This window comes from Haliotis rubra, unplaced genomic scaffold (assembly GCF_003918875.1).
Source record: "Haliotis rubra isolate DU_JTF1 unplaced genomic scaffold, ASM391887v1 Scf44, whole genome shotgun sequence".
NCBI lineage: Eukaryota > Metazoa > Mollusca > Gastropoda > Lepetellida > Haliotidae > Haliotis > Haliotis rubra.
Window position 1 is genome coordinate 2,494,236 of NW_025767124.1, and position 24,495 is coordinate 2,518,730.

At 41.0% G+C, this 24,495-nt stretch overlaps 1 protein-coding gene across 1 annotated transcript in view; it reads left to right on the top strand.

Moving 5' to 3' along the window:
- The window catches only part of LOC124289310 (SH3 and multiple ankyrin repeat domains protein 1-like), a 57,236-nt gene that overhangs the window by 20,507 nt on the left and 12,234 nt on the right, over positions 1-24,495 (top strand). Inside the window, 4 exon segments of the mRNA XM_046725918.1 lie at positions 11,914-12,062; positions 16,885-18,190; positions 18,193-18,303; positions 23,331-23,467. Coding sequence (XP_046581874.1) covers positions 11,914-12,062; positions 16,885-18,190; positions 18,193-18,303; positions 23,331-23,467 — 1,703 coding nt within the window.

Consider the following 24,495-nt stretch of genomic DNA (forward strand, 5'->3'; position numbering starts at 1 on the left):
ACATGTATGACTATATATTGGACGGGGTCAGAGAGGACTCCTATGAACGATATACATGTAACACGTGTTAGTGGGGATACAGTGAGATAAGTGAGTTACATTCTTGGTTTTAAGCCAGATTTTCTCTGAAAATGTTTCCAAGTTTGTCAGCACCATATCCCTCCTCGTACGCTTCATCAAAGAGGTGTTTTCCCCACATTCACTTGACCTACCATGATAAAACTGAATACATGTCAAACCCAACTCTTGGTGTCCCCTGCCGTGATTTGATTTGTCTTATGTTAACAACCCGTGAACATTCGGGTTAGAATGAATCTTCAGTAACCCATGCTTGTCGTAAGAGGCGACTAACGGGATCGGGTGGTCAGACTCGCTGATTTGGTTGACACATGTCATTGTATCCTAGTTGCATAGATGCTCATACCGTTAATCACTGGAGTGTCTGGTCCAAACTCGATTATTTCCCGACCGCCACCATATAGCAGGAGTATTGCTGAGTGCCTCGTAAAACTAAACTCACTCACTAATGTTAATGCACAAATAATCACTCATAATTAACAAAGGCTCTCACTGGTCACATGTGAAATGTTTTCATACAGATGACACAACCGATCACAAACATCCTAGCGGGTAACAGACTGAACTGAGGATGGAACTTTACCATATAAACCACGAACTCATACCTAGCAACCACCATGACAATAGTTATCCTGACATTACTATCACTGTATTGACCATGTATAGGTGATGAATGTATATAAACATTGGGTATGGTCCACTGACAGGTATACCAGCTGTCAAGGTCAGGCCCAACGTGGTTTTGTGAGGTCATGAACCTACTGGTATCCTTGTACAAAGGGGAGTAACTGGTGTCTAATTCATTTGTTTACCATTTCCCTTACGTTGCTGTCGTGAGATAACTTGGTATAAATCTATAGAAATATTGTAGCAAGTAGTCATTTTTGTCGATCATTAAATCTGTCATACCCAAAATATTTATCTGTTTTTCTGATTGCGAAAAAACCACACTCATATGCATAAAAATAGTTGCAGCAAATTAAAAAATACAATGCCTCATAAATTGTTCCAACTGAAAACACATTCTTGGCGAGGCATTTTGACTTTCTCATATTTCAGTCATCTCCATGCACCTCGGCTTATTCAATATGGCCGGAATTATTCAATTCATCTGACATTTATAGGAACATTCAACAGTACATAACATCATATGCTTGACTAACATCCTGCGAGAATGTTTACACTATGGGCTAATTGCTAGGGTCATTGGGTGCACTGCGTCATCAGCGCGTGCAACATGGAATGCACGTGGATCTGATTCCATGAGACAACATCATCATCCAGCCTCGGACCTAAATAGGAATCGTTCTCATATTTGTCACTGGTATTAAACAGGCACTGGTAAAATGGTAACAAACTGTTAGTTCGTTCGGTATGGTGTCTTTTTTCATAATTTGGACTGTATGTTTGGAGAAAAGGTTTCTTCAGTTGACCGTTAATTGAGTACCTGGAAGTACTTCACCATGGTGGTATTTGAACCTCTGTAGAGAATCTGGGATAAAGTTAATCCCAGGAACCCGGGTATCCATGCTTTACTCTGTCTTGGAGATTCGGTGGCAGAATACTCTCTTTAAAGTAAGGCCAGAAATGCTTGGAAAATGCTTTTTGGCTTCAATATCAATAATAGGGATGAATTTGACACAAGATAAAAGCACATATATGATACATGTACGACTCTACCTAGTTGGATATTAAAGCTCAGATGGGGGTGACTTCACAGGAGGAAATTTTGGCGTTTCAACAACATTCGTAAATATTTTAAGTACAAACTGTAGATTACTCATATACCATATTAGGTCGAGGTGGTATGAATGATTATATATGAGTTTTGAATCTGAAATATCAACCATTATCAAATAATTGCCAAAAGGCATTTTCCAAGCATTTCTGGCCTTACTTTAGTACCGGCCATGTCTCCGTCTTGTAGTCGGGGTCAGAATAATCTTTCAAGCACTCCATGCTTTATCTCCGTGTTGGAGATTCTGGGTCATATAAGATAATGTGCAGTGGGTGGTTGCACTGTGTTACGTGGCTGTGTCGACCCGAATCGGTGCTTATGCTATCAACCACTGGGTTGTTTACACTCCACTGAAACAACTCTGATTGTGTCATGAGCAACATTTGCATTAGACTAACTTTAAGTATCTGAAATGAATATATTTTAAAACGTTTTCTTAATTATCTTTTAAGATTGTTTATATCCCTCTTCATCCCCAGGAACTGAAGAATTTAAACTGCCAAATTATGGTAGACTTGTCTTGAGAATTTTTGGATATTTTTTTCAGTGTCTGTTTTAGAGACTACGTGTCCATCTCAATTAATTATACAGAAATTCTATGAGTGAGTGAGTTTAGTTTTACGCCGCACTCAGCAATAAGAACTTCTATGAATACACAATGCCATTTAGAAAGTGACCAAACGAAACATATGATACTTGAGGAATTCTAGCCAAATGGTCATTTTTCAATGTCAAGAATCTGCTCGGTATTAAGTGGTAAACCACGGACTGGCAACGTTGGTGGTCTTGGGGAAGACTAACCGGTCATAACAAACAACAGATCATGAACAAACACCATGATGCCGCTTCCAGCATATGGCCGGGGTGAATGTTTGGTCTGTAATAGGAACAGGATCAACTAATATCTAGCGATCGGACACATTCATACAAATTACATCGAGTTGCGTACTCCAACAGTGGAGATACACTACAGAGGAGGCAGCAGTGGGTTAACTGACTATATTGTACACAAGGCAGACATCTGATTGCGCCACGAGCACTGTTATTACGGGCTGCAGGGTTGCTTCTCATAACAGATGGTTATAATTATGATGATATCACGGATATCAGGTGTTATTATGTTAACGTTAGGCTCAGTGGCGTAAGAGGGTTATATACACCATTGTAACATCCAACCAGTGAGTTTATTAGCTGGCGCAGTGCTCACAAGGAACCAGTTTAATATTTCGTGTCCACCTCTACCACCATTCCCCGTGAACCGCCAGAGGATTACTTCTCCTTCCTGTGTGAGTGTTTTCATGTAGTCTGTTGCTTGTGTGTGTTTATCATGTTGGTCATTTGCCGGCTGAAAATTTGCCATCGAAATCAAGGTCAAATTGTTTTTAAAATAGGTAAATTCCTGTTCGTTGTGATTGTTTATGACGACAGAGAATATGTAGAGCCATAACGTGTATATATATATATATATATGAGTCGTGTATATATATATATATATATATATATGAGTCGTGTTGTGTAGCGTAGTGGTTAAAGTGTTTGTTCGTCACGCCAAGTTCCGGGTTCTATTTCCTGGGTTCAATGGTTTCAATGGGACATTGCTGGAATATTGCTAAATGCGAGGTAAAACTATATTCACTCACTTTATTTATGGAGAGGTGTGTGTCAATACATTCACTGTGAAAGTAAACTTTCTCTATTGATATTTCTTTTGAAGGACAATGTATGCGAATAGTACGAGAATATGTTGAGAATAGAAACACCGGTGACCGCGTTAGGCGAATCCGCACACCCAGGTTCGCTTCCGCGAATATGTAGGGTTATAGTCATCGATTTTACAGTGGATGGTAATTGATGAACTATTTGTCATAAAATAATGGAGATACAATACCCTGGATTAATATTGTTGCCGAGAGTGAACTGACCACCTAATTCTAACAGTGTATCAGTTATATTGCGGCCAGATGTCAAGAAAGCCCGAAGTGATGCAGATCCTTAAGTAACTTTGGTAAAAGCCTCGAACACGAATGTGGTGGTGAAAAATCGACGATAAACATATTCGAGGCAAACCGGGACTCGAACCCACGATTAAGGGTCTTCTGCGCTGTCTAAGGGACACAACCCTGCACAGAGAATCGCGACGCCTATTGATACCCTCACCCCTACCTTCTACCCTCCTCACCCCCATTCAAAACACACGCACGCATGCACGCACGCACGCAAACACACACGTTTAAAGGAATGCTAACTCTTACTTGAATTGTAGCAATCGCTGCATTGAGATATCGCAATGACACATATGTAATATCTTGGCATACCGCAATATGTAGGATTTCCCAAAAGCCAGGGAAAACTTAAGAAGCATTTCCCCTTAAGAATGTCTTCGGTATCGACTTCATGACACATTTCCCAACACTACTTCAGAATCCTTCTGAGTGAACAGGATCACAGCTCCAAATAGACCAGCCTTGTAACCCTTGTGTATAGTGCAGCGAATACTCCATTGTGAGATTAGCTTCATTAAAAGTCCGGTATCACGACATCTGACGGGTCTCTGATACCGCTTCACTATACATAAGACATATGGCCATTATGGCTTCATACATCGGATTTAGGGCAGGGGTAAGTTAGGCAGCGCCTTAGGTACCTCATTAGACTGACACTTAGTCCCTGAATATGTATAATAGTAACACATAAACCCATTTAAATTTAAAAGGAGCCCCATTGAGATGGGAATTCAGAACCTGAGGAAATCTGGACTTGCTTCATTTAGGACTTTAGCATTGCTGAGCAGTAGGAAAAATAATGTTGTTAAAAAAATTGCGACATCAATTCACAGGACGCGATGTATACCAGGAGGCAACAGTTTTACTTAAAACAAATAAACCCCTTCAGTCTGCACCATGTCACATTCAGACAGTTTCAGCAGACGGTGGGCATATGTCCGTCTCCAGCTGGGGCATGTAAGGTTTCGCTGATATGGCGAACTGTACGTTTCTCCATGATTCAGTTTGTTTATAATCGCTTGTTTCAGATACGAATAAGAAAATGTCGTATCGCCGTGTTCTATTGTGTTTCGTGAACGTTCAGAAATGTGTCAGATGCACTTCCCTGTTTTAACTTGTACAATATCTTCCCTCCGTTTCCAACAATTGACGTGCCTTTGCATGAGTTTGTGACGAGTTTGAAATCGCTCCCCATTCGCGAACACCTTTTATCATCACAATTTGATACTAGCGATGACAAACACATGACTGATTTTATAGATTTCAAAGGAATTAATATGGAAAATGTTTTGTAGCTTCCAATATAATTATGATTTATAGGAATGAAACCCAAGTTGTTCAGACTTGCTAGTTTGATATGGTAGCCTTATAGTTTATAACCAGATTGAGTAGCTGGTGATTGGTTTTTCATGCCAGAGACTCTGATCCGACTGGGTAGTTCGGATCTGTTGTTTCTTTAATTTTTAAGTATATTGGACCCCTGAATGTTCTTGGTGCTTGCTTACACTCTGATCACATGCCCTTTGATAGTCTACCAAACAGACCCTGAAACCAATATACCCAATGCAGCCCATGCAAGTTTACAATATTTGGCAAGTCTAGATTAGCACAGTTTCTGAAAATGAAGAAACCCTCTGGGCTCCTTTACTCATGTTTTATGGACATTATTTAGAAACCATTATTTCTGTAAAATATGTTCATTTCAGAGACTAGATGTTAGTTTATCAGTCTCTGAACCCATAATTTCCCAACTGTCCAGCCCTAACTGTATTGCCATAGTCCTAAATGAAGCAAATCTAGATGTTCAGGTCTAATTCTCCCATCTCACTGGGTTCCTGGGCATTTAAACTATTTGTTTGTTTCAAAATATATGATATTTTCATAGACTTATCGTTAAAAGAAGGTGTTCTGTAAAACATATCTTGGTTGCCACTGAAGTGACAGTAATATGAAGGGTATATTGTTCTCAACCAAACAAAACTCGCTTCCACATTGTTCCCTGTTGAATTTAAACTTGAACTTGGGCTGGATCGAGGATCAGATGGAACACTCGATATTACAAAACATTGTAAAGGTGACGGTAATCCACCTCAGGCTGCATCAGCTATTTCCGGACAGCGATTACGGCTTTTACGTTTCACAGTCCCTTAACCACATTAGTTCTGCAATACTAAAGCCTTAAATGAAGCAAGTCTAGATTTCATCAGTGAATCTCCCATCTCCCTGATGCTCATTTGCAATATTAATGGAACTATTTGTTTCTATCAGACTCATATTGACTGTTCTTGAACCGGAGCTGTAAATTTTGAAACTAACTCCGAAATGAGACCTACTACGTATTCTGTGTAAGTTTAGATGCATGAGCCTTAAACTTAATGTACAGCAATATCGATATGATAAAATGTAAATACTGAATTACTGAAGTGTGCAAAATGTAATTATAATGTCATCAAAGATGAATTTCACTATTTATTGGTCTGTCCATACTATGATGAAAGCAGAAAACTGTTGTTACCAAGTTATTTTTATACCTATCCCACTCATGAAAAGGTTAATTTGTTAATGTCTTCGCAAAATCTAGAATGCTTAAAAAATCTTGCAATCTTTTTGAAACGAAATCTACCAATTTGATTTGTATTACATGTAAATAATCACTTCGATGTCCATGCGCACTGAAATTATGTATATACACCTTTGTACTTTTGGCCACGAGGCCTTGAATACGAATAAACTTTCTTTTCTTCATATTTGAGACAAAGTGTTATTCTACCAATTCCAACTGGCATAGCTCGGTTTCAACTCCAGCGATACCTCCAGACTGTCGTCTTCATGACTTATGTGTGCTTTCTCCACACGAGGTGGGGAACTTTCCCATCAGCAACTTGATCTGTATATATGAGTATTGCCAGACGCCATTGCACATGCGCTGTCGTACACCCACGTGATGGATACCTACCACCGCGAGCAGACGATTCCTGTTGCCCGGACATTGGGTCAGCTTATCTCGGTCAAGTCTTTCCTTTGACTGCTTGTACAAGATGATGTAAATAACATAGTTCCTATATTTGATACCCGGTGCATTATCCGTGATTACGGCGCCATTTTGAGAAATACTCTCCAACCAGAACGTCTTTGATATAGATGCGTTTCAGAATTCATAGGGATTATTTATTGTGGAAAATAGCAACAGTTTCTTTTTGAATGATATAATCTAATCTGTTAAGTTGCTAAACAGGAGGTTCATTGGTGTCTGCAATGTAGGAATTCCTGGTTAGAAGTGGTCCCTGGGTACCCATGCTTCTTGCACTAGGAGACTAAATGGATCGGATGGTCAGACCAGTGATTTGGTTGAATGTTTGATCATACAACACGGACATCGCTAATAATAATCATTGGTTTGTCTGGTCCAGACTCCAGACCCTATTATTTACAGACCGTGTATAGCGTGACTTTTGTGGCTATACATACTGCATACACTTTATATACTACCCATCTAAAGTTTAGACTCACTTAAATCACTCACTATATGTTATGCATATATGTGTGGTTACATCGAAGATGAATTTCTCCACTAACTTTGGGGAACCAACTGCAAACTTTATGCAGATGAATTGCACGAGGATCATACATTAAATTGCTAAAAAGCATGTGCAATATCGTACATATGAACAGCTGTGTTGAGGTGTAAAACTTTGTTAAAAATTCGCCAATTTTCACACAGTTTCACCAGTTTTTAAACCCATGATAATAATCTTTTCAACGTTACGAATTTGTTTTACAATACATCAGTTCATGTGTAAACAGTACCTTTAAACAGTATGGAAAATTTTGCACAATCTAGTTTAGAAGAGTTGACTTAAGTAAATGGCTACATTTACACTTGTGAGTCTAAACTTTTGATGGTGAGTATACAAACAGCCACTGACATTGTTGCCTCGGAAATCAAATTATATTGTCACAAAACTGAGTGAAAAGTGTAACAAAACCTTTATACTGATGCAGCAAGAAACCGTATGATTGTCTCCTTTAAAATTAGTCCGTAGTAAAACGTTTATTTAACGGCACCGTCATGTGACATAATTCGCTAAGTGAGGCACCGCGCCAACTGTACTCTGCTATAGTAAAGTAACACGCTCCTACCAAAAAATAGTGCCCGTTCTCCATCGGTGAAATAAGGAGAATGGTTGACCTTTTGTTCTGACATGGTACTACTTTCTGCGCGACTAAGTGGGTTACAGCTCTCCAGATTGTTTACTCGCTGGTGAAGAGTTCTCGTCGAATCATCTGACTGGGGAATGCATCTTGTTGCCATGGCTACCAGAAAAGGGATTTCACCTGAGCGGATGCTTAAAGCATGACTGATACAATATCTACGTGCATGTTAACCATCTGGCTAAGCTAGTGTGATGTGAAGACTCGACATGTTGCTGAACAGTTTGTGAATTAAGCATCAAGCAACAAACTGTAGTGGGTATACTCGCTTAGTACAGTACAACCAGAAATTATTGAGAATTTAAAGATTGTAATTTTTAAAAAATTTCACTCATTACTCACGTATTAAATGTGAATATTAGCAGAACATAACTCCAGATTCAAAGGCAAGCGAACAGTTAGTATTTTGTCAAGTCACCATGGGCAGCAATGCAGGCTTCAATGCGGCGGGGCATACTACTGATCAAAGAAGTTAGAAAGTCGTGGTCCATGCTGTCCCAATATCGGACCACCTCTTCTTTCATTTCAGCAATATTTGTCAGATTTTTCGTATTGACACTGTCCTTCATCAGTCCCCAAACATTTTCTATTGGATTTAGGCCAGGGCAATAGCTTGGACAATCTAATAATGTCTTATTTTGGGTCCGAAACCAGGTCTGTGAATGCTTTGAACGATGTTTTGGGTCGTTGTCCTGCTGGAAATCCAAACATTTCCATAGAACTCGTGAGCAGATGGAAGTAAATGTCCCTCGAGAATATCTGTGTACCGGTCACTGTTTATATTCCCTTCAAATACACAGAAGGGCGTTGCCCCTAACACAGATATGCCACCCCACACGTTAAATTTCGGACTGTACTTTGGGCGCTGATACAAAGATTTTTCAGTTTGTTTGGTCCAGAATTTCAGTGTATTAGGAAACACCCACACAGAACTTTCATCTGAGAAAATCACATTGTCCCAGTTAAAATTTCTATGCTGTCAGCACCAGTTCAACCGTTTTGTTCAGGTTTCATGATCGGTGATGGAATTCCTCGACTTTTCTGCCAACCCATGGTCAAGGTTGTTTATACTAGAAATCCAATTAAACATATTCCTAAAATTCTCAATAATTTCTGGTCATACTATATCTAACGTCTCAAAGTATGAGAATCACATAATATATCAACATGAAGTGACTTGCCAAGATGTACATATCACTGAAGGTTGAATGCTTAAACTGTGTTTATCTTCCATCTGTAATGGTAATCGTGTAAAAGTGATTTACATTAAAACATATCTGATCAATGACATGATAGTTTTGACTAGCGTTCATCCCGGCCCAATCAAACCCGATAACACACCCACACAATTAAAATCTAGATTTTTGCAATCATGTATTTGTTTTTATATGTTATCATTAACATATATTTCAAATTTGAACGAAATCGGTGAAGAAGTAAAGATTTTAGAAAATTCTACCGCACTTAGGGACCGTTCATAATTTATGGCTAGGGGGGGTGAGGATGATTTTAAGGGCGGGTCACCCATTTTGTTCTGGGGAGCTATGGGGGATCAGAAATTTTGTACACACGTACTAGGGGGGTCAGCAATTTTGAACATACAAATATGTTTAAAATTATGCTTAGAAATTATGGGAAGGGAAGGGGGGTCATTGATTTTGTACATGACATGCAGGGGGGTCACTTATTTGTGCATAAATTTTAGGGGGGGGTCATTCACATTGTACATGCTTCTCCATAAAATCATCACCACCACCCCCAGCCATAAATTATGAACGGTCCCTTATTACATAAAATGGAAGGTGAATGGAAAACCAGTGATTCGAACCCTTGTGCACCCACCAACCCCCAAGTCTGGATTGGCAGCATCTGGAATAGTCTAAATTCCAACATGTGTATTCCAAAAAAATTGTATTATGTTACAAGGGCTTCAAGAATCATACACAGACCGAATGGAGTAATGTCTGTTTGACATAACTTCATTTAATCTTACATTCATATATAGCATTCGTGTTCTTTTTTCATAAATGAAAGACCCAAATAGATCGTGGAACATGTAATGAGGTTATCGACATCTCCGACAATTGCATTCCATGTCCGGAATCTTAATTGTGTTATTGTGTTATTGCTCTTACGCCTTGTTCGAGTGCCAGGATCGGTAAGTAAACACTGGTTACAAGACAAATACCATTGTAAGACAATCGTCATCCAAAAGTAAATACTTTAACTTTAAAAGAAAACATTTGTTGAGAGGCATGTTATCGCGTTTCACTTGCCAAACATCACACATACATTATCCCCCGATGAAATCTCCCTCAAGGTTATCCACCCCTTCATACACCCTCCCCCTGCAACTCCCACTTCGCCTCCCCTCCAAACAAAGTGGCTCCCCTGTCTGAGTGGAGTAATGCTGCTCGATTTCGTTGTTAGTGTTGCCATGGCGACAGCGGAGAGCCTGAGCTCAGGGCCTAGATTTTCGAAACACTATTAGCGCTAAGATAGTCGTAAGTGCCATACATTAACATTAACTTACGACTATCTTAGCGCTAAGAGAGCTTCGAAAATCTAGGCCCTGGTTTACATGCCCATCATAAGTGATTACTATGTAATTACTCGTAGAGTTAAACATGTGAGGGGCGGTTGGGTAGGTCAGTGTTGAAAGCGTCATACCGAACTCCCCGGTTCGATCCCCTACTTCGGTGCAAGGTGTCAAGCCAATTTCTGGTGTGAACTGTAATAGTAATGTGTATAGTAATTGTACAGTAATACCACTGTGTTGGTTGTCTCTGTTGCAATGTTATTGTCAGTAATGTCATGATAATGTCATGGTAAGGTCTCTAATGTCATGGCATTGCAGTTAATGTCATGGATGCCCCTCTCTGATGCCATGATATGTTCTGTAATGTCATAGTAATGTTAAGGCATTGCCAGTGATGCCATAGCATTGTATCTAATGTCACGGATATGTCTACACGGCTATGGTATTGTATTTAATGTCATGCCTTTGTATGTAATGTCATAGTATTGTATGTAATGACATGGTATGTAATGTCACGGATGTGTCCGTAATGTCAAAAGTAACATCATAGTAATGTCATGGCATATTATGTTTTGTCATGGTAATGGATGTAATGTCATGTTACTGTATGTAATGTCATGGTATTGTATGTAATGTCATGGTATTGTATGTAATGTCATGGTACTGTATGTAATGTCATGGTACTGTATGTAATGTCATGGTACTGTATGTAGTGTCATGGTATTGTATGTAATGTCATGGTACTGTATGTAATGTCATGGTACTGTATGTAGTGTCACGGTACTGTATGTAATGTCATGGTATTGTATGTAATGTGATGGCAATGTCTGTAATTTCACGGTACTGTCTGTAATGTCATGGTATTGTATGTAATTTGATGGCACTGTCTGTAATTTCACGGTACTGTATGTAATGTCATGGTATTGTATGTAATGTGATTGCACTGTATGTAATGTCATGGTACTGTATGTAATGTCATGGTATTGTATGTAATGTGATTGCACTGTATGTAATGTCATGGTACTGTATGTAATGTCACGGTACTGTATGTAATGTCACAGTACTGTATGTAATGTCATGGTACTGTATGTAATGTCATGGTATTGTATGTAATGGGATGGTATTGTATGTAATGTGATTGCACTGTCTGTAATGTCATGGTATTGTATGTAATGTCATGGTACTGTATGTAATGTCATGGTACTGCATGTAATGTCATGGTACTGTCTGTAATGTCATGGTAATGTATGTAATGTCACAGTACTGTATGTAATGTCATGGTACTGTATGTAATGTCATGGTACTGTATGTAATGTCATGGTAATGTCTGTGTTGTGTTGCAGGTAACCCCCGGGAGCGTTGCTGCCAGCAGTCTAGGGTGTGGTGACGTCATTATGAAAATTGCTAACGTCAACGCCATGAACCTCTCCCACAACGAAGGCCAGGAGTTGATCCGAGGAGCAGGCAACCTGCTGCAGCTCACTATCAAGAAGTAAGTGCGCCATTCCGCATCACGCCAGATACATCGTGTACCGGGCTTTGTTTTCCCCTGTTTACATCTCATTATACATAACAGCGTCCTATATATCACCACGGCTCACGTTAAACATAGTGTAGGTTTACCTAAACACGAGCCCTGGAGATACAGGCGATGGCATAACAATAGAATCACTTGCCGCATAGGTTATATAAGGTATTTGGTAACCTTTCGCCCCTTTCCGTAAACTGCAAGAAGAATAACATGAGTTGGTCACGAATGGAAATTCCTCCATGTATACCCGGAGTATCTAGGTGTTTGTAAACCCTGATTTTTACCTGGACAGAACCAAAATTATCAATCTGTCTGAAAAAGTCCCTCGTTTCATGGCCTGAGTTTCTATGTGAGTGCAGACAGGTATTTGAATGATGGAACGTGTTTTGTTTGTGACTGAGCAAGTTGGATATATTCAAAAAGTGAGACGTCGTGTGACCTTGATGATGACAAGGTCATGGTCATTCTTCATGGTAATTCGGATGCAGGTGCGGCCAGTATCTCACGTTTATCATCGTTATGATAGATTATACAAGTAGTGAGATGTCGTGTGACCTTGATGATGACAAGGTCATGGTCATTCTTCATGGTAATTCGGATGCAAGTGCGGCCAGTATCTCACGTTTATCATCGTTATCATAGATTATACAAGTAGTTCTAGTTAATGGGGTTTGCGCTCCTTTAGAAATATTCCAGCTTCATTACGGCTTGGGATATTAGATGATCGTGAGATGTCGTGTGACCTTGATGATGACAAGGTCATGGTCATTCTTCATGGTAATTCGGATGCAAGTGCGGCCAGTATCCCACGTTATCATCGTTATCATAGATTATACAAGTAGTTCTAGTTAATGGGGTTTGCGCTCCTTTAGAAATATTCCAGCTTCATTACGGCTTGGGATATTAGAAATGGGTTTCACCAATATTACCCATGGGTGAACCATGTGGGAATCAAACCTAGTTCTTCGGCGTGATGAGCCAACGCGTTAACCTCTAGGCTACCCACCTGCCCCACACCAAATGGAAGAGATGCGTGTGTTTGTTATTTCTGTAGTTAAATATATGTATACGATGGCGTTAAATGATAAATATAGGAATAAATGTACTCCTTTAGACCTTAATTCGTCGAGAGTTCCATGTAACGGTTTGTTTTAAAGTCCAGTTTCAACACGTGTGATCGCGCTAATCTATTTTTGGCCAAAATGGTTATTTTTTCGTGTCTGTATCCCGGTATTTTTACAATTCAACCATATGCAGGGGAAGGAATACCATCACACCTGTAGGCCCCCTGCGCCCCGGCTCTCAGGGTAGAGGATCCTGGATCCTGGCAGGGAGCCCGTAGAAAGGTTACGACAACAGACGGCAACGCATCCCGTCCTCACCTACCCCCACACACTCCATTGTCCGTAACACACACGTATATCATTAGCTGGAGTCACTCTGACTCGTACAGGGAATGGAATGACTAAATGTGTATGCAGCTTGCATAACGTATTGTATTGTGTGAGTGAGTAAGGAGCTTAGTTTTACGCCGCTTTTAGCAATTTTCAAGCAATATCACTCGGGGGACACCAGAAATGGACTGACACGTTGTGCCCATGTGGGGAATCGAACACGCGTCTTCGGCGTGACGAGCGAACGCCTTAATCAATGGGCTAACCTACCGCCCCGTATTGTATTGAGCACTGACATGGCAGTCAAACTGCTCACTGGCAGTATACAGACCCCGTTTGTTTGTCTGTTTTGTTTGTTTGTTGTTTTACGCCGCACTCAGCACTATTCCAGCTATATGGCGGCGGTCTGTAAAGAATCGAGTCTGGACCAGACAGTCTAGTGATCAACATCATGAGCATCGATACGATCTAATCAGTTGAGATACGATGCCATGTGTCAACCAAGTCAGCGAGCCTGACCACCCGATCACGTAAGTCGCCTCTTACGACAAACGTGGGTTGGTGAAGATCAAATCTAACCCGGTAATATATACAGAACCCGAGTTGAAGTGGCCGTGTGTTAGTTTGGGGACCGTGGAGTAGCCTAGTGGTTGAATCGTAACGTTCGTCACAGACCAAGGTTCTATTCCCCATATGGATACAATGCGGCGGTTGTTTGTTTTAAAAGGCTGAAATGAGTATTTTTAATTTATATGCCAAAAAAAGTGTAAATTTTTTCATATTCAAAAAACAATTTAAAATAAAATTTTGCTGTTAACCAGGTATGTTAATTTTCAGGTCACAACAAATATCATCAAAAGTTACATGTTGTATTCACTCTTTACATATTTGTTTAAACCTTGATAGTATATTCCATAATACAAGCAACATGGAACAAAAACGCACCCACATCAACAAACGCGGGTTAGAGTTTAATAACTCTATATCAAAAATATTCCAAAGAAAATAAATCCACGAACATATTTCGTCCCTAGATGCCTTTTTGAGGACCTTTCTTCAACTAGAACCATATGTCAGCCATTCAGTCATTTGGTTGGCGTCACCCCAAAATTAGATGCAGGTTGGCTGCGAGCGCCGTGCAGGGATATTGTTGTCCCAGGGATATTGTTGTCCCAGGAATATTGTACGTGGGGACCTGTCGGGATTACAATCCTTAAGGGGTTGTGTGTTTAAGTTTCACAAAACGATGTTCTTAAGTGGGTTATGAATAAAGAAAGGTCTCATCAGGTTGCTCAATCTTATGATTATACCCAAGAAGAAGTTTCTGTACAAACTGGACCTGTGGGTATAGGTTGTGTGTTTAAGTTTCTGTACAAACTGAAGGGGTTTATAGGTTGTGTGTTTAAGTTTCTGACCTGTTGTATGTTCTGTAAGTGATGTTCTTAAGTGGGTTATAGGTTGTGTGTTTAAGTTTCTGTACAAAACTGGGATGTTCTTAAGTGGGTTATAGGCTGTGTGTTTAAGTTTCTGTACAAACTGGGATGTTCTTAAGTGGGTTATAGGCTGTGTGTTTAAGTTTCTGTACAAACTGGTATGTTCTTAAGTGGGTTATAGGTTGTGTGTTTAAGTTTCTGTACAAACTGGTATGTTTTTCCCTGCACTTGCACTCGATGCTGAATAACACATCTGCGGGTATGAACATTGAGCCCAATCCTACCCATCTGTGATTCAATGTGTATTAACGTTATTACGATGTGTTTAATTGGATTGCTATCAAATAGTATCCGACAATTCTCGCGTATCAACTCTTTGGCATTCAGAAAGTTTCAGGTATATTTTCGTTTTTATCATATGCATGATGCGGGATAAAATCGCATCGTGAATGTTCAATAACTCAATAAATTCTAAACTGTCGAGGAACAAACATAAACACATTTGGAAATGTAAGTATATATACAACTAATTAAAGTATGTTTGAGATGTTCTTATATGAACCATACCCCTCCATGAGGCTAAGGCACAATAATTACACCTAACATTTCCTTGGTCGAAAAGTACCATGTCAGCACTTTGCGATAGAATCTTGCTCATTCATGGACTGATGTAAAATATTAAATGTCACAGTTTATATCAAAAACGAACTTTCGATCACGCCCTAGAATGACCTATTTGGCTATTTCTCTGCACAACACCCGGCCTCTATGTAATGTTTCCCCTACAGCGATTATTCAGATACAATCTCCTGCACATGTACCTGACAAAACGACCCGTGAAATACAGTGTAAAGTAGGTTATTGTCCTGTTAAAGTGTGGCGAACCTCCACAAGTAGAACGCATGTGTGTAAACAAAATGTACGAGAATATACCGTATACCAGAAGAAAACTCTCCGGACACTGTGTCGTTAGTCATTGTTCTCACTCGTAAACAACATCGGCTACTTCGTTTATATTAAACACTTCTCGTGTAGATCTATAATGTCCATTTATATCAATACAACAGGCGCCGCGGGGCGCATCTATCTGTTTTATATATGAACATTTATATGAACATTTGTACATCCATCAATATCATCAGACTGACGCCATTAAGTAGATCTATGTTAATGATACAGGTGATATTTAGTACACCTATATGTTGACATACATTGTAAAGCATATCTATCAGTTTCATTGATCTATGAAGTGATTGAGTGCATCTATGTGATATTTGTTGCGTATAATCTGTCATATCATTTAAAATCCGCACCGTACGCGTAAAATCTGTTAATGTGTAAAATGGTGAACCTCGTTTGAGACATTGAGATGTTTCTTAGGTTTGAGGAGACACGAGCGAATGAGTGAGATTAGTTTTACGTCGCACTCAGCAATATTCCAGCTATATGGCGGCGGTCTGTAAATAATCGAGTCTGGACCAGACAATCCAGTGATCAACAGCATGAGCATCGGGGATACATCTACGCAACTGTGATACATATGTCAACCAAGTCAGCGAGCATGACCACCCGATCCCGTTAGTCGTGTGAAACGAGTAGCATGGTTTATTGAAGATCAATTCTAACCCGGATCTTCACGGGTCGGAGACACGAGTAACTGACGAATGAACCAATAGGTTGTCACTGTAAATTTGAGTTTTTATGGCCAGTGTAAGATCAGCTGATTAGTGTGACCTAAAGGTTGCCTTCGAGCGTTCATTGCAACCGCTGCTTTTCTCACATCGATTCTGTATCCTTTTCTACGTCTAGTTCAAACTGTTACATATGCCATTATGGGAATCCAATTGTCTTGCGTTTCGATAACGTGATACTGTATGTCCCCCAGTCGCTGAATATCGCTTGAAGGGTCCCTTTTAGAAGACGAGATGGTTTTTAACTTTCTTGTTTTTGTTGCAGAGTTAGTGAGGCTTCAGCTGCTCCCCCAGACTCCAACTACGCCTACCACGGAAGTCAGGCCAATGCTCAGCTCTACGACTACACACCAAAGACAAACACCTACAGCCAATCAAATCTCAACACGTCAGATCCCTATGGCAACAGAATCTCTGCTCAACAGGGCCGATCACCATCCTACCCAAGTGAACCTACAAGGAGTTACTATGACCAGGATGTACAAGGTCAGACCTACTCTAGCTCCAGCGCCTACCCGGATTACACTGCAGGCTATAGGAGCGCCCCCTACGAGTCACAGAGTAGTCAGGACACATACCAAGCTCAGTATAAACCTGCCTATGAAGTGGGCAGTTCAATGTCCCTCCCGAGGGACGTAGGACAGACATCGAGGGGGGTGTTGTCCAGTCAGTCTTCTAATGTGCAATCAGTGTATGGGAGACAGAACTCTGCGCCGAGACCATATAGTCCCAGTTCGTATGAGTATACCTCCAGAGACTCGCCTGCACAGTATTCGGATACATACTATTCCGGACAGCCGTTTAGTCCGTCGTCTGCTCAGACCAGTGCTCCAAGCTATGCGAGGTCTGTTGCTCCTTCGACTGTGTATGAAACCAATTCCTATGGAAATACGTCCTACGGCAGTTCCGAGCCGTCTTACAACCAGCACTACAATACGTTACCGGCGTCGTTTCAGAGTCAGAGCTACGGTGCTGAGGAACCTTCGTATCGGCAGGCTCAACCCCAGAGAGCCTACAGCAGAAGCCAGAGTCGAGAAGCTCAACCCTTCTCTCCCTACTCACAATCAAATGATCAGCCATCCTTTGAGTCGGCCTACAGGCCCAGCAGGGAGTTCCAGCCAGTGACAAGCTATGGCCAGACTGATGACACGCCTCAGTTTGAGTCAAGCTACCGCAGTCGCCCGGCCAGGGAGTCTCAGCCGACCTCGCCCTATACGAGGTCGGAGCCTCCACAATTTGTTTCTGGCTTTAACACGACTTTCTCCCCTTCTCAGTCACAAGAACCATCCATGGGGTATGGAACTTCCTACTCTCCCCCACAGTCCCGCCAGGACATGAGCTACGGCAGCTCCACCTACTCTCCGTCAGCGTCCAGACAGGAACCAGCGGATAGTTTCGGCTCTCCCAGAATTGCCTCAACTCCCAGGAGTCCGCCGGTATCGTCGTTCGATGGCTCTAATGTGTTTAATCCTGTTAGCCCTGCTAGAACACAATCAGACCCCTTTGCTTCTGTAAGTGCCGATTTGTCTGGTCTGTCAATGTCTTCCCCTGTGTCAGAGGCTCCCCCACCTCCACCTGTGGCTCCCCTCCGCCTCCCCCACCTCCACCGCCGCCACCACCACCACCCCCACCACCGCTACCTACTTCCGACTGGCCATCAAAGGCATCTGACTACAGTTCACAGGTAAGACTTTCCGTCTCTTTGCTTGCTCGTGTCTTATAGACTCCAGTGCCTGTACCAACCTGTGATGGCATCGTATGGTTGTAAGTAGACGCTGTGCTAGATATATAGGCATGGCACCTTATATTACCTCGTCTGTGTAGTCCCATTGATATTCTAAATATACTGCCAGATTGATATAGACTGCTTGTAGATATGACTGAATATGTTCCCGCTTATGCCTGAATTTGTATTAATTTAGATAGGTCCACCTAATTAATCACTAGCTATGGGCCAATAGTGAGACAATGGAGATATTATTTGTTTTCGCGAGTTAGGTTGAAACTTTGTTTCTTGTGATCATTGAAAACAGAAGGTATGACCCATTGTTCTTATGACAGATTGAGAGAGACCTTTACTTTTACGTCCTCACAAACTCATTCAAGATCTATACCAGATACGTGGCAAGAAGATACTGACATAATAACATACTCACCTGTAGTGTTTTCGGATAGATTCACTCACATCCCATTATCACACCCCTCCTTCAATAGTGGTATGATCCATACGTCAGCCGGCCATCAGACCCCGTCAATAGTGGAACGATCCCATACATATGTGAAAGGTGACCTCAACCTTTCAGCCAGGCCTCAATCCACAGAATCAGGGAGCCATTCAGAAACATTCATTTGAACCCGATTCACCCTAAAAATCAAACAAACTCTAATGAAATCAACCATTGGCCTCAACCGGAAGTGACGATAATCAAACTTCCGGTGCACCAGTTTCCATGGCTTCCATTGAGACTGTCGTTCGCCTTCCATACACAAACCACCCATTATAAGATGAACATCGTATGCGATGTTATTACGTGTATGATACGGGATGGAACCAACTAGCCCGGCAGCTGGCTTGAATGAATCACAGGCTCCCATGTCGTCATTCGGCACGAGTCGCTGATCGCATGCCAGGCTCGCGCTTTTGAGGAAGCGCTCTGCCCTTTCCAACCATAACAGAAAGAAACACATATCATTCCCTTCAGTGGCCGACGCCCAGCGTCCATGTACTGTATTCCGTTAAACACTGGATTCAGATCTTCAGTGGAATAAGCTAGGATGGTACGGTAAGGGGTGATGTTTCCCTAGATAGTTGATATTCCCTCATTGTCATGTCCCCAAAAAATAATAGTAAAATATCCCACGTTCCCTTTCGGTCATTGTTCAAATACCATACGGACAATGTCTTTTGGCATCTTTTCATGACTTCAAAAATGAAAAAGCTTTCTGAAGGTAATATTGATGACGAATATCGTAAACACCAAGATTCTTACCATGCTCCTTCTCAAAATCAGATGCTCATGGCTTCCAATCCAACTTCACCACATTAATACTCAGTTATTTGTTCTCAACATGATCGTGTTCGTTGGTTCCATCATAGCATTAAATGTACACGATTGCTATCACTTTGGACCTTCAGACAAATTAATAGACACGGTGTGATAAGTTGAAACAAGTTTAATTCAAACCCTCCCAATTCTCCCTCCGATCATTGCATTTTACAATCCATTTAAGTTCACGGTTTGAATAATTATAATTAACCAACTAATTGTGAACGCTAACTACCCTGAGGACGTTTTGCCATGTAGTGACGTCATACAAGATTTAAATCTCGCGAGACTCCACAACAGTGTTATTTCACTGATGTAGATTGCTGTCTCCATACTGCCTCTCACTGCAGGAGATCGGTGTTAAATAGCCAAGTTCCTGTTTTGACAGTATTACTCACGATGAACTACGAGACGGGCGTTTTACTTTCGGAAACCTTGATAAAACGATAGTCCTTTAAAAGGAAATATATACGAGCTCCTGTCATGGTATACGTGCATGAGTCATCACCGGTAGCTGATCCAAGGATTAAAGAAATTATCGTTTTATTACACAGCTGTCCAGTCTTTGATGATAAAACATGTATACAAAACACATACACATGATTGATAGCGTTGAAATCCTTTTCAGCCCATGTCATATTAACCTGGTCTACATGTTTACTGATATGGAAATAATTCCCATAACTGCCCTCCCCGCGGTCTAGCCACTGGCTGGCGTGGCAGGATACAACACGACCCGTGTAACACAGCTCTTGTGTACGTACCTCACAAGGGTTTTCTTCACACGCATTATTAAGACGTTTGTCAGCGACTTTCTAAACTCGACCCTTGAGCTCTGGGAAGCTCACACAACTTTCTGGACAGTGCTTATTCATTGTGTCGTTATCTTCCGTGCATACACATATTCAGCTTCTGTTTCAACGGTAAGGGATTTGGATTTTTACATGATAGCTAATCCGATATTTTTATAGCTTTTTTATTTCATGTTTATTATTATTTTATTTAAAGGTCTGTTTTGAACATGTATGTTACGTATGTATGTACATGATGGATTTTTGGGTTTATGTTAATGCTGATATTTTTCACATCTCCAAAACACATATTTTGTTAGTGAGATTCCTACTTATTATTTATAAATGTCTTATAACGAATCTTTCGTAACTTTTCTAAACTTTCTTAAATTTAGAGAACTTTAAACGTTTTGTAATCTGCCATAAACGTATAAATAAACTGATTCAGAAAAACCACGCCCCTGGTTTCAGCTTAAACGTAGCTTATGTGACATGTAATCAATAGCATGGCATTCTGGCATGGCATTCCAGCATCTGATATTTTTCTTCTCACGGGCTTTAATGTCACAAAGTATCTTCAATTAAGGAACTCATTTGAGCGTGTACACCTGTATACATTCATTGAGAAATGCTGTGGAAAGTGAGTTGGCCGTGAGCATGTTAATAATTGGAACATGGCGTATTGCTGGTGAGAGGCCGGTTCATTATGAGCGAGTATGTACCGCCCATGTTATTGTAGGACGTTGTAGGGATGTCCCGAACATCAGAGGATATACCTAAATACATCGTTGAAGGCTCAAAGGCGGAGCTGCGTTACTTGCTGACATGCAGTGTTGAAGTAGCACAGTGTATCCCTACTTGGCGCATGCCTACATGCCTACAAGCCTACATGCCTACATAGCTGTGAATGCACTTTTATTTGTAGGACGGCGTTTTTCGTGTTTATTGATTTGTCACATGATAATATTACCACTTATCATCTTTGGCTCAGGGGTCGGTGGGGTAGACCAGTGGTTAAAACGTTGGCTCGTAACGCCGAAGACCAGGTTCGATTCCCCACATGGGTACAATGTGGGAAGCCTATTTCTGGTGTCCCCGGCGTAATATTGCTGGAGTATTGCTAAAAGCGGCGTAAAACTAAACTCATTCACTCACTTTGGGTCAAGTTTGTGTTAACAATCCACGAAACGGTAGTATCGTTTAAAAACGAAGTTGTAATCAGTCATTAATGATGATGAAGACGATCGGAGATGATGACAGTCATGATGAAATAATACTAATGATGATAATTAGATTATCATACTCATCAGAAGAATAGAAGACACGAAAGCAGACTAATATAGTAAATGATAAAACGGTATGTACACGTGTAATTATGATAGGTTGCAATACACCCTTGAATATGCGAATATTCATAAATATGTTTGTACCTCCGGGTGATGTTCGCTACACACGTACATGCACCACCAATACCCCGTCACAACATATTACTCGGGGTGGTGGGGTAGCCTAGTGGTTACAGCGTTCGCTCGTCACGCCCAAGACCCGGGTTTGATTCCCGACATGGGTACAATGTGTGAAGCCCATTTCTGATATGGCTGGAATATTGCTAAAAGCGGCGTAAAACCCAACTCACTCACTCGCTCACATTTATATTTCTCTGCACTCAAGAAACGCCAGGAGCGAAATGTCCCTGGTGTACAAGTATCGCCAAACTATGGTTGTGTTAGCCTTTCGCGCATGTCTGTGTGTGACACATCCGAGAATTATTTGTTTGTTTTGTTGCCTCTGTCAACATTATATAGATGTTATTACCCCCAACGAAGTCATTGAATCACCGCGGGTCTTGCGTCGCTGTTGGTGTTTGGAAACACAAAGACGATGCAGTGATAGTTTCTTTAAAAACGTCCCGGTGGGATATGTCAATATGTTTTGGCCTTATGAGTAATAGACACCGAGATATCTGAAGCAATCTTGCCGAAATACCGCACATTGTGTAAAGACCAGCTATTGAGCACGGCTATATTTGAGCGTGTTGCGATCAGTGGAAACAGAGCTCTATCCATGTGTTTATTTATTATTAGAACATGATATTAAGGAGAAATAATGCTATTCAGATGTTAGGACTTAAAGGCGAGTTGATAATGCCGGGTTTCCTATACTCCATATCGCCACACCCAGTACTTCTCTTTCAGAGCCATTATATTGCAAGAGGCTTTGGATATTTATTTTGAAATCCACACACCGCGAAATTGATATTAAATAGATTGAGAGTCAATCCATAAAGTAATAATATAGCTGCCCCACTGATCCCGATCTTTGTCGTTTGTACTTTAATGAAAAGATGTCATGAAATGTGGTATTTCAAAATGGCCGCCAAATGTCGTCTGCTCAACAAAAGACATGGACAGTAAACGTGTGATTCTGACAGGTGACGTGAAACTCCCAACGCCTCATTCTCAACGTATTTGCACATATTTTCACTATTTGCACAACACCTGAATTATTGTTCCTGCATGAATGTCCTCAGTCTTGAATAGTCCTAATACTATCTGATGTTTACCCCTGCCTTTCACATCAAGCCGCCCTCTTACTTGCCACCCATGCTGTAGTATTTGCCTAAGTCTTGACATGTAGACCTGCTCGTTAGAATGATTTCGCATGTCCGTAAATAGTACCTTCATACCGATTTTGTTTAATTGTACTTTAACAATAAAGTAACGTCTCTTTTCATTTTCAAATAAAAGGCATGCTGGTTCATAGTCCTTTAAATCTCAAAAGAAACATCCCATGTTTAAGAAGAGTGTTATGACAATGAGTAACGATGGATGTATTGGTTTCTAAGTTACCCAGTCATGGCGTATTTCTTTCAGAATAACGATGACAGGAACAGTCAGTCTGGTGGAGGCCAGAAAATCCCTGATGGCGTGTTGAATGCTATGTCCAAACCTGGACAGGCTAAACCATTCTCGTATGGAATAGATTTGGACGAACTCAAGCTAAAGACTCAGTGAGTTATTAAGATGAACACTATGTACAGACTGCAGTATCATGGATAGAAATGTTTTTTAATCAGGATATATATCTTTACCATACTCGGGGCTGTGGGGTATCCTAGTGGTTAAAGCGTTCGCTCGTCACGCCGAAGACCCGAGTTCGATTCCCCACATGGGTACAATGTGTGAAGCCCATTTCTGGCGTCCCCTGCCGTCATATTGCTGGAATATTGCTAAAAGCGGCGTAAAACCATACTCACTCACACACTTTACCATCCTCGGTTATCTAGTGTATTTAATGTTTTTCCCGTTTCAATTTTGATAAATACCCTGGGTCCATTTTCTACCAAAGCTTCGTTCTGAGCATATTATAAAAGCAAGACGCTAAAACTAACGCCATAGACTTACATGCTGGTTAGCAGAAATAGGGCGTAGGGGTAGCCTAGTGGTTAAAGCGTTCGCTCGTCACGTCGAAGAACCAGGTTCGATTCCCCACATGGGTACAAAGTGTGAAGCCCATTTCTGGTGTCCCCAGCCGGGATATTGCTGGAATATTGCTAAAAGCGGCGTCAAACTAACCCCACTCACTCACTCACAGCAGAAGTACAATGCTGGTTGCGGCGTAAAACAACATACCCGCTTTGCTACGATTTATGTTTACCTCATTCAAAACCAGAGCAGACATATGGACAACATGCTCCCTGTGGCTTATAACAGAAATTGTTGCTTAAAGCACTCGTTTCCGGTATTGTAACAGTTTTCCAATTTGTGTCAAGGGGAAATCACAGACATTATGTGAAATGTCTAAGGGACTGGTGGTCTTGACACGTATCAGACAGTCGTTTATGAAACACTCCTCTTGAAATATGATGGTTCAAAGACAAAATGTTCAGTGTGACATAATAACTGCTGTATGCCGTTTGTTTGAATGAAAGGCGAGGCAGGCACCTGTCAAGTGCTTCCTTTGTTGCAGAGCGAGGAGCCATTAAATGAGGTTTAGATAACGCGCTTACAACAGCTGGAATGTGGACAAGCCTTATTT